The sequence below is a fragment of the Dromiciops gliroides genome, chromosome 2 (genome assembly GCF_019393635.1).
Source record: "Dromiciops gliroides isolate mDroGli1 chromosome 2, mDroGli1.pri, whole genome shotgun sequence".
In the NCBI taxonomy this organism is placed as follows: Eukaryota; Metazoa; Chordata; class Mammalia; order Microbiotheria; family Microbiotheriidae; genus Dromiciops; species Dromiciops gliroides.
Window position 1 is genome coordinate 272,760,959 of NC_057862.1, and position 10,637 is coordinate 272,771,595.

General features: G+C 38.3%; 1 protein-coding gene across 1 annotated transcript; it reads left to right on the forward strand.

Annotated features, from left to right (window-relative positions):
• The first annotated feature begins 269 nt into the window (after positions 1 to 269).
• PNN (pinin, desmosome associated protein) lies at positions 270 to 10,184 on the forward strand. The gene is made up of 9 exons (XM_043986067.1): positions 270 to 448; positions 1,359 to 1,430; positions 2,333 to 2,401; positions 3,917 to 3,989; positions 4,071 to 4,165; positions 4,370 to 4,445; positions 5,870 to 6,025; positions 6,109 to 6,247; positions 7,475 to 10,184. The coding sequence occupies exons 1-9, from the start codon at positions 336 to 338 to the stop codon at positions 8,830 to 8,832; spliced, it is 2,151 nt and encodes a 716-aa protein (XP_043842002.1). The 5' UTR covers positions 270 to 335; the 3' UTR covers positions 8,833 to 10,184.
• The last annotated feature ends 453 nt before the right edge of the window (positions 10,185 to 10,637 follow it).

Below are 10,637 nucleotides of genomic sequence, written 5' to 3' on the forward strand. Positions count from 1 at the left end.
TGGGGATGGGAGAAAGGTCTGGAGAACTTGAAACCTTCAGGGGCAGGGTGACACTGTTCTCTAGTAAATGGAAGACCTCAAGCCCCGCCTCCCCCGAACTCTGGCTGGATCACCATTCCCAAAAGGAAGTCACTCCATTGGCTGCGCAGGTTGCCGCCTTGTGGCTTTATTCATTGGTCGAGAGTCAGTTCCGCCCCTGAATTCTCTAAGTGGTCGACGGCGGAGCTCAAAACCCATTCTGATTGGTTAATCCTAACTATCACTCCCAGCCTGATCTCGCGACGCGGGACGACCTGCCTTGAGAGCTCTCTCCGCACCAGCCGCGGGTTGAGAAGATGGCGGTCGCAGTGAGAACTTTGCAGGAGCAGCTGGAAAAAGCCAAGGAAAGCTTAAAAAATGTAGATGAAAATATTCGGAAGCTAACCGGCCGGGATCCGAATGACGTGAGGTGAGGTTCCCCTAAAGGTCTCTCGGCGCCATGAGGACGCGGGACCTTGGCGGAGTGGGGGCAGGGAAGGAGGCAAACCTGGGCCGCATCTTGGGGAGGGTAGGAGCCACCGGACCTTTTCCGGGGGGCGACTGTGGGGCCTCCTCCCCCTGGGGCGGGGACGGCCCTGGGGGACCGTCGCCGCCCTGCTTTGGTCTTGTGGGTCGTCAGGGGAGGGGGAAAGGTGGGAACGCGGGGCGCGTTGGAACTGCTGCAGGAGAGGCCTGCGGAAAAGCCGGGCCCCGGTGCCCCCGACTCCCGCACCCGGCCCGGCTTCCCCCGATATGCTGGAGCTCCCGGCGAGCGCGCCACAAAGGCCCACGGCCTTCCTCATCCCTCGTCCAGGCCCCGGACGGGCGGTGGGGTGGGGGGGCCCGGGGACCTGCTGGACCCCTCGGCTCGGGCAGTCCACGGTGAAGCCTCTAGACCACGTTTTGGCTTCCCGTTCCTCCCTGCAGGTCGGAAGCAGGGGCATTCTTTCCTCCCTGGCGTTACTGTATATGTATGAAGGAGATTTCGGACATTTCGGCTCAAACCTTTGGCCTGTATAAGCCATGATTGGGGGTAACTGGTAACTGGTGACTTGTAAACCAGACTTGGCCTAGGCCACCCCGACATTGGAATTTGTGGGAGTTTGAGGTTATCTCCAACTCATTCATTTTTCTTATTAACATCAGTAAGAAAATATTTAATGAGCTAAACTTATGCTAAAAAACACCTACATCTACCAAAGCCATTTAAGAGGTTGACCTAAGTGATTTTCCTCTTATAAAATTTGTTTCCTTTTACAGTTGGTTTGGTGCTTCTTTTTCATTTACATGTACTATGAGCTATTGTTTCACAGTATGCCAATTCCTAAATCTCTTTACAGACCCATCCAAGCTAGATTGCTGGCGCTCTCAGGCCCTGGTGGAGGTAGGGGTCGTGGTAGTTTATTGCTAAGGTAAGGACCACCTTTCATTTCTCTTGAACTGAAGTATTTACTAATTCTTATTTTTAAAAAAAATAACAGTGGATTCTGATAGGGGGAATGAATTTTTTTTTATATATTTGACTTTATACTTTGAGAGGCTGCATGGCTTAGTGAATAGAAAGCCAGCCTCAACACCAGGAAGATTTTGGTTCAACTCCCATTTCTGACACATACTGGCCAAAGTCACCCTGGGCAAATTACTTAAACCTCTCTACTCTCTAAGACAATCCTATAAAAGGATAAATTGCAGATAAAGTGCCAACCTGCTTGATAGAGTTTCCTCACCTGGAAATTCCCTTTACTTATGAAATCATTGGTCTAGACCCTATACTTTAAATCTTATCTTTAAAATTCCCTTAAGATACCTTTACTAATGAAGGTGCCCTTTTTAAACCTCATTTTTAAAAGAGATCATTTTAGAGTTTAACATAAAACTTAAAACAATAAAATTTAGAGGGGGGGTTTTAAATCCTTTTTTAAGAGTGCTGACCCTATTGTGAATCTTTTGGGTATTTTGATAACATTTGAATTTTGAAACAGTCCTTTGCATGGTATGGAGACTTAAGGTTTAAAGGCCAGAAACTAATAATTTAACAAATAACAAATTAAGTTTGATGAGAAATGGAAATAGCTAATAGGAAATGCAATGTCATTTTAAGATTTGTGGGTTCTACCCCATCATCTTCTGGTGGGGGAGGGATCTAGCATTTTAGAATTAAATATTTTATTATTCATCTTATACAAGGTTTTTGGTATTGCCATTCTAAAGACATTTTAAAAAAATAATGTATTCAACTATTTGTAATTTCATTGTAAAAACGAACAGCTTATATACTTATTTTTGTCAAAGTCTTAATATTTTTTTATTTTAGGCGTGGATTCTCAGATAGTGGAGGAGGACCCCCAGCCAAACAGAGAGACCTTGAAGGGGCAGTCAGTAGGTAAGTTTAGTGGAGATAGTTGTTTAAATTGTGTTTCTTGAAATACAATTAATACAAGATCAGTTTCAACCAGTTATGGATATTCAGTAGTCTGTGGTATTAGGAGTTGTTTTGAGGAACAAATGACATGTATGTAAAGCCTTTGTAAATTTGGCTAAATAAATAGCAGCTATTTTTATGACTTGGTGAATTGACTTTATGGTATATACATCTTCCAAAGTGCCCTTTGTTCCTTTTAAGATTTAAAAATCTAAGTGGGAGGCGGCTAGGTGGTGCAGTGGATAGAGCACCAGCCCTGGATTCAGGAGTACCTGAGTTCAAATCCGGCCTCAGACACTTGACACTTACCAGCTGTGTGACCCTGGGCAAGTCACGCCCATTGCCCCGCAAAAAAACCCCAAAAATCTAAGTGAACCTAGACAGACAGCCTCTAGCCAGAATTACTTGGAAATTCTAGAGTTCCCTACTCCTTGAAAAAACTGAAATTTTTCAAAAAACTTTCAAAAATGAATGGTTCTATATGCTTCTGTCCCCTACCCACTTTTTTGCTTTCTTGGTTGAATTGTCATCAGGGTAGAAACCCACCTTAAAGTATGTTACTGGGGCAGCTAGGTGGCGCAGTGGATAGAGCACCAGCCCTGGATTCAGGAGGACCTGAGTTCAAATCCCGCCTCAGACACTTAACACTTACTAGCTGTGTGACCCTGGGCAAGTCACTTAACCCCAATTGCCTCACTTAAAAAAAAACAAAACACAAAGTATGTTACCTAATTTTCATTAGCCTTTTATTAGCTAACAATCCTCAATATGAGTTTGTGTTTGTTAACTTGGGTTTCTATTGCTTTCCTAAAATTTTCTGCTTATTGAACCTGAGTGAACAAAAGCAGTTCGTAGATAGTAATGGTTGTTCATGAGTTTATTAAGGCATTTTTTTTCCAGTTCACTTTTATACAAAACCCGAAATAATTCTTTACATTGCCTTTTTGTTTTGAACTAAGTCTTTTAATGTTTGTTATTGAAACATTATAGTAACCTTTAAGTAGCATGAATTCAGTTTTAGGTGTTGCCAGACAAGAATGATAAACTAAGGAAAAACATTATTTCATCAATCATTTCTAATTCAGCGATTAACTCTTAAGGTTTTTATTGTTTAACAGTTGTATTAAGATCAGACAGATTGAACAGAGCATGGACAAAAATTTTATTATCTTGTAGACATGTAAAAACTATTTAAGTCTGATTCAAAAGTTTATTTTAAAAGCTGATGTTGTTAGCACCAAAAATTTTTATCCTTTCACTGTTAAAAGTGTAATAAGTATTCTGAGTAGTCATACAGAGGTGAAATAGAAAGGCATATGGAGACTTTTCATAATTTGGTAAATTGGTATTGAGAGATGACATGATTAGTGATGGTATTCTAGTGCTATAGCTTGAAAAATATGTGAGTGTTGGCCTTTGATATTCACTTAACTCAGTTTCAGTAATGATCATCCTAAATTGTTTCTTTTATATCAGGCTGGGAGGGGAGCGTCGGACAAGAAGAGAATCACGCCAAGAAAGCGACGCAGAGGATGATGATGTTAAAAAGGTATTGTGATGGAAAGAGTTTGTGTTAATGGCTAAGTGGGCATGTAGTTATTATAACTTGTGATAAATTTTTCTCTCATAGCCAGCGTTGCAGTCTTCAGTTGTAGCTACCTCCAAAGAGCGTACACGTCGAGACCTTATTCAGGATCAAAATATGGATGAAAAGGGAAAACAAAGGTATTAAATTACTTGGCACACTGGATCATACAGTATTAATCCCCTTGAAAAAAATATCTTAACATTTTCCCTTTGGGGGATACAAATGTTCTTTGTAATTATTTCAAGGAGATAGAATTAGCTTTTTGTTTTGGTGTGATTTGTAGGGGGATTTAATAAATCTGATCCTATTTAAATTACATTTTTATAATTTCTGGCCTTTAGGAATCGACGTATATTTGGCTTGTTAATGGGTACCCTTCAGAAATTTAAACAGGAATCCACTGTAGCTACGGAAAGGGTGTGTATACAATTCTTGCTTTAATTATTTTGTCTTCTATGAGTTGTCAGTATAATTATTGAAAAATATTTGGCATTTGGTTCTTAATACCTTTTAAATGAAAGCACTTTGTAGCAAATTTTAAATGAAGCTAAAAACTGACCAAAGTGTTGGTTGAACTGATCGATGAAGATTTTTGTCTTGTTCTTCTGTGAAGATGCAGTAATGTCAGTTATTTCTGACATCATTTGAGTACAGTGGAAAACAAGAATCTAAGAGAAACAAAATAAGTTTGGTTAAACCACAAAATGGTTCCTGGAGAAATGCTTGGCTGAATACTGCTTGTGTTGGGATAGATAGTAACTAATATCAACTAGTAAAACTTTATATACCATCAAAATGTTATAGATGAGATCATATAAATAAACATATTTTGGACCAGACTGATGATTTCATTGGTAAAGAGAACTTGCAAAGAGAAAATTCTTTGAATTCTTTGTATGTATGACACCTATAAAGACACTTAGTCTTACAGAGTTGTCTGGGACACTGAACCCAGGTTCTCACTCTTGAGACTGGTACTGTCTGCTATGCCTCACTGCCTCAGTTTTTGTAGTGATTTAGGATTTTTGGTATACTTTCATTTAATCCTCACAACCACCCTTGAGGTAGTCGCCGCTGTTATCCCCATTTTATATGTAAGAAAAAATAGGGGATGGAATTGAACTAATGTTCTTTAGGTCTCTAAGGAGTTCTTAACTCAGACTAGTCTGAATTTTCCAGGAATCATTTAGAAAAGTGTCTGAACTAGGGGAGGTGCTTACAGTATAGGCCTTTTGGGTCTCAGATTAGTGGCTGCTCTTTTTATGGAAGTAGAACTAGGTTGAAGCTGCAGAGAGGAACATTAAAGGAAATTTTCTTAACAAAAGGAGCTGTCCACAAATGGAGTGGGGCCCCTCCTCCCTGGAGATCTTCTGGAAGAGGCCGAATGGCTTTGTTGGGGGCATGGTCAAGAAGATTCTACTTCAGATGTTTTAAACTAGATGACTTCTGAGGTCTCTTCCAACTCTGAAATTCTGTAATTTTTATCAGTCTAGTAAGGGAATGAAATGCAAATGTAGGTAGCCTTTTATTTGAATTTCAGAACCAAATGTTTTGTGAGATCCTAAGATAAAGTGGCTTTGAGGTTCAAAAGTTTCTATTAAATATGTAATCACAATTTACATGAAAATGTTCCCAATTCCAAATGTGTCTGGTTTAGTATTAGAGAATTGAGAAACTTTAAATTATGCTAGTGGCCATGAGTAAGTAATTTACCTGCATAGTTCAAAAGTCATTTCAGCTACTTAAAATTAACTTTTTTTATAGTTAATTGAAACAAACTTCTTCATAGTTCTTTGTAACATTATAAAATATAAATCTTAAAACAAATTCTTCATGTTTAGCAAAAGAGGCGTCAAGAAATTGAACAAAAACTTGAAGTGCAAGCAGAAGAAGAAAGAAAACAAGTTGAAAATGAAAGGAGAGAACTTTTTGAAGAAAGGCGTGCTAAACAGACAGAACTGCGACTTTTAGAACAAAAGGTTGAACTTGCTCAGTTGGTGAGTATTGTCAAAGAAATAAGCTGGTCTCAGAATTCTTACATGTTTTCAGAAATATTGATGTTTACCTTCTCTTTCTTTAGCAAGAAGAATGGAATGAGCATAATTCCAAGATAATTAAATATATAAGAACTAAGACAAAGCCCCATTTGTTCTACATTCCTGGAAGAATGTGCCCAGCTACACAAAAGCTGATAGAAGAGTCACAAAGAAAAATGAACGGTAGGTGTTCATGGAGAAAGCAATTGAAAATTTCTCATTGGGGAAGCTGTTCACATGTATTTGGTATATTTTGTTTCCTTTAATGGGTGGTTTCATATTGATGTATCCAAAAGTATCAAAAGTGACAGTGAGTTTGGAAATGGAAGTGCATTTATTTGATGCACAATTTTTCCCAAGACTTTATGTTTTATGGGCTGTTTATGCATATATTTTTTTCATAAAGCATTTATGCAAGTTGACTCCTTTTTGCTTGATATTCTTATCACTAGTAGCCAGGTAGGTCCTGTGAATGCTAATTAAATAAAGGGGGATGGGGAAATGAGCAGACAGATTGTATGGAGGGAGTACTTATGGAAATGTAGACACTGCCAACACGGTGATTAAGTGACTTGTGTCTCCTTGGGAACAGAACAACTAGAGCACGATATGTGATGTCACAGAACTAGTTCAGTTAAACAGAAGCAGTCCTTTATCATATCTAGCATAAAATTGCACAGCAAGAGAGTTTTTCTCCTTCATTTAGATTATATGGTATTTTGCCCATGTACTAATTACATTATAATCAATTTTAGTAGGTCTTTTCCTTTGCGTCAATCTGTATATTTGTTTGCTGTACAATCTACTGGCGCCATCTGTTGACCTCCCCCCCCCCAAAAAAAAAACAACAACAAAGGTGTAAAGATACATACCTGTATCTAAAATTGTATATACACCCCCCCCTTTTTTTTTTTTTACTTTTTAATTTGTGTTTTCACTGGTGTAGGGAGCTTCCATGGAGAGGAGTTCTTTCTACTAATGCTGCTTAGTCTTAGAGGATTTTCTGGTGCATTTAGAGCTTAAGTGATTTACCCAGGGTCACAAAACCAAGGGATATCAGATACATGGTGTGAACCCTGGTCTTTCAACACCAAGGGCAGTTCTGTGCTAAACTACCCCTTTTAAAAATAAATTGGGGGGGGGGGGGCGGCTAGGCAGTGTAGTGGATAAAGCACCGGCCCTGGATTCAGGAGTACCTGAGTTCAAATCTGGCCTCAGACACTTGACACTTACTAGCTGTGTGACCCTGGGCAACTCACTTAACCCCCATTGTCCAGCAAAATAAATAAATAAAATAAAATAGATGAAGGAAATTTATGAAAACTTATTATTCAAAATATAAATTAACATACTCTTTAAATTGGTTCTTAGATGTTAAACTTATACTTAAGTACCTTCTTTGTTTTTCAGCTATGTTTGAAGGTAGACGAAATGAGTTTGCAGAACAAATAAATAAAATGGAGGCTAGGCCTAGAAGACAATCAATGAAGGAAAAAGAACCTCAGGTGGTGCATAATGAAGAACAGAAGGCGGAGCAAGAAGAGGGTAAGGTGGCTCAGCGTGAGGAAGAGATGGAGGAGACAGGTAATCAGCACAATGATGTAGAAATAGAGGATGCAGGAGAGGAAGAGGAAAAAGAAATAGGTGAAGTTCATAGTGATGTAGAGAAAGAACAGGAGGAGGAACATAAAAAGGAAATGGAGGTTAAAATGGAGGAGGAGAATGAGGTGAGGGAAAAAGAGAAGCAACAGGATAGTCAGCCTGAAGAAATTATGGATGTGAAAGAGGAGGGAGAAAGTGTGAAAAATGTAGATACAGAACCAGAGGAAATGGAAATTAATCAAGTTGAAAGTGTAGGGCCTTCAGAAAATGAGAATAGCAAAGAAATAGGACCAGAGTTGGAAGGTGAGGCTCAGCCGAACAAAGATTATAAGCCTATTTCTCCTGTGAAGGAGAATGCTAATGTTCCAGAAATTGAAAATGAATCAGAAGAGAAACAAGAGAGAGAACCTGAGTCCCAACCAGAGTTTGTGGTTCAACCCCAGCCCCAGTCCCAACCCCCATCCCAGTCTCATCCCCTGCCCTCCCTCCAGCTCCAGCCCCAGTCCTTGCCTCAGTCTGAGACTTTGCCCTTGACACTTATAGAGCCACCACCTCAGGTCATGCAGGAACCAAGGCATCTAACTGAGAGGAAAGAGTTTGCTATAGAACCTGTCAAACTTCCTGAGGTACAAATAGAGCCAGTCTTGACAATGCCTACAGAGAGGAAAACCAAAACCAAAACAAGGAGCAGAAGCAGGGGTCGAGCCAGAAACAAAACTAGCAAGAGTAGAAGTCATAGCAGTAGCAGTAGCACCTCAAGTAGTAGTTCAACCAGTAGTAGTAGTGGCAGCAGCTCCAGCAGTGGCAGCAGCAGCAGTCGAAGTAGTTCCAGTAGCAGCACTAGCACTAGTGGAAGCAGCAGCAGAGACAGTAGTAGTAGCAGTTCTAGTAGCAGTGAGAGTAGGAGTCGAAGCCGAGGTCGGGGACATAACAGGGATAGAAAGCGAAGGAGGAGTGTGGATCGGAAGCGGAGGGATACATCAGGACTAGAAAGAAGTCACAATCACAAGTCTTCAAAAGGTAGTAGCAGAGATACAAAAGGATCAAAGGATAAGAGTTCTCGGTCTGACAGAAAAAGGTCTATATCAGAAAGTAGTCGGTCAGGCAAAAGATCTTCAAGAAGTGAAAGAGACCGTAAATCAGACAGGAAAGACAAAAGGCGTTAATGGAAGAAACCAGGCTTCCTTAGCCTATTTGCAGCAGAAGATGTCTTGATGTGTAAAAGGATACCTTTCCTTTTAAGGAGAATGCTGCCTTAAGAATTGCATGTTGTAAAATTCTTTTTGGAAAAATGCAGACTTTGTTTACCAGACATTCTTGTACTTTTTACATAATTTTGTAAAAGTTATTTATCAAAATTATGTGAGGTTCCAAAAAAAAACATGTAAAAAAAAATAAAAAAGATTAACAACCCTTGTCATCTTTTTTAAATATCCCATGCTCTACATTAAGAATCTGTATATTTTACTAGGTAAATCTTTAAGTTTATGTGTTCACTTCTAATTCTGTATCATACATTGTTTTTGTAGAAATAAATGTACATTAAAGAATTTTTTTTTGAGATGTCCTGGTTGACACTTGTGTAATCTCCTCAGAATCAGTTTCAAACTACTACCCACTATCTACTGGAGGTGCTTAGGGGAACATTTTTTTCTTCCCCATTTTTATTTACATGATTAACTGTTAACTTTAACCTCACCCCTTAGGTGGTTGTTTTTGGTTTGACGAAACCTACCCAGGATAAAAATTTGAGGAAGAAAGTAGTTCATTCTCCTCATTCTTTAGAGTCATTTTTCTTTGTCCTCCCTTTTTATTTTAACAAGCCTTTTTGTTGTTTTTGATCCTCAAACCAAATATGAGGTATCCTTAGGTACATTATACTGCTAATTGTTACTTGGTTGACTTTTGTCTTCCTGAGCATGGTAGCATCATTTGCCGCTAGTGATAAATAAGATAAATTTATACCTCTTAGAGAAAAAATTTATTTCTTTATCCCCCTGAGGGAAGGAACCAAAAGTAGCCTCTAAACTTGGTTTTTTGGTTTGTTTTTTTTTTGATATGGTGGGCTAAGATGTAACCTTGGAGATTTGATATGACTGGGTTATGTTGGCTATAGCTAAGACAAATGCCAATATGTATTGAGAATTTTCTTCATGTTGTATGAAGGTTTTCAAAATGAGGGGAACTCAGATCTAGACTTGAATATGTATGCAAAACAAGGTGATACACAGTGATGATCAAATTGTATTTTATAATTTTGTATGATCCTAGTATCTGTTGGTCAATACTGTTCATGTGCAAATAAATGTGACTTAGACTTTTGTGACTAGTATTTGCATTAACTTTTTTCTTTTAGTGATTTATAGAATGTAATAGCTAATTATGCAAATGATTCTAACAGTTCCTTCTGTGTTACTTTTTGGAAGCTAGATCTAACATGAATCAGATCACTAAAGCAAAACCTACAATAGAAATGTTAAGAACTGTATATTTTCATCTCTTTGGTTTCTAATGCTATTTGTATAATTGCTTGTTTTTATAAGATTAACAACCACATTAAAGAAATCAACATCCTTTAAAAGTAAATTAAAATTAACAGGGGCCATAAGGATCAAGTACATTTGCTCTGTATTTCATGTTTTTTTGTATGGTTTGCTGTGTTTTGGTTTGCATCTGGGTCTCAGTTCACTTTGAATTGAATTATTTAAGTTCAAATTATTATATTTAATATATAGAACATAAAAGTAATTTGTTACGCTTTTTAATTTGGTCCTAACATTACTAAATTGTATGAATTCTTAATTTACTTTTCACTGAAATCTTTCATAAAGTAAGATCACATTTTCAAGTTAGCTACATAATTACAAAAAAAGAATTAGATATCTTTCCTATCTTAAGTTAATGACAGTTGAGAGTAAATACTGGGATAAATGTGATTCGTGTACTTTGGTATTAATGTTAATTGGTTATT

Bases quoted from the DNA above. Each gene is read 5' to 3' on its own strand.
- PNN (XM_043986067.1), top strand. From the start codon at position 336: ATGGCGGTCGCAGTGAGAACTTTGCAGGAGCAGCTGGAAAAAGCCAAG. The intron at 3,990-4,070 runs GTATTGTGATGG...TTTCTCTCATAG, and splicing joins AGGATGATGATGTTAAAAAG to CCAGCGTTGCAGTCTTCAGT. The intron at 4,446-5,869 runs GTGTGTATACAA...CTTCATGTTTAG, and splicing joins CCACTGTAGCTACGGAAAGG to CAAAAGAGGCGTCAAGAAAT.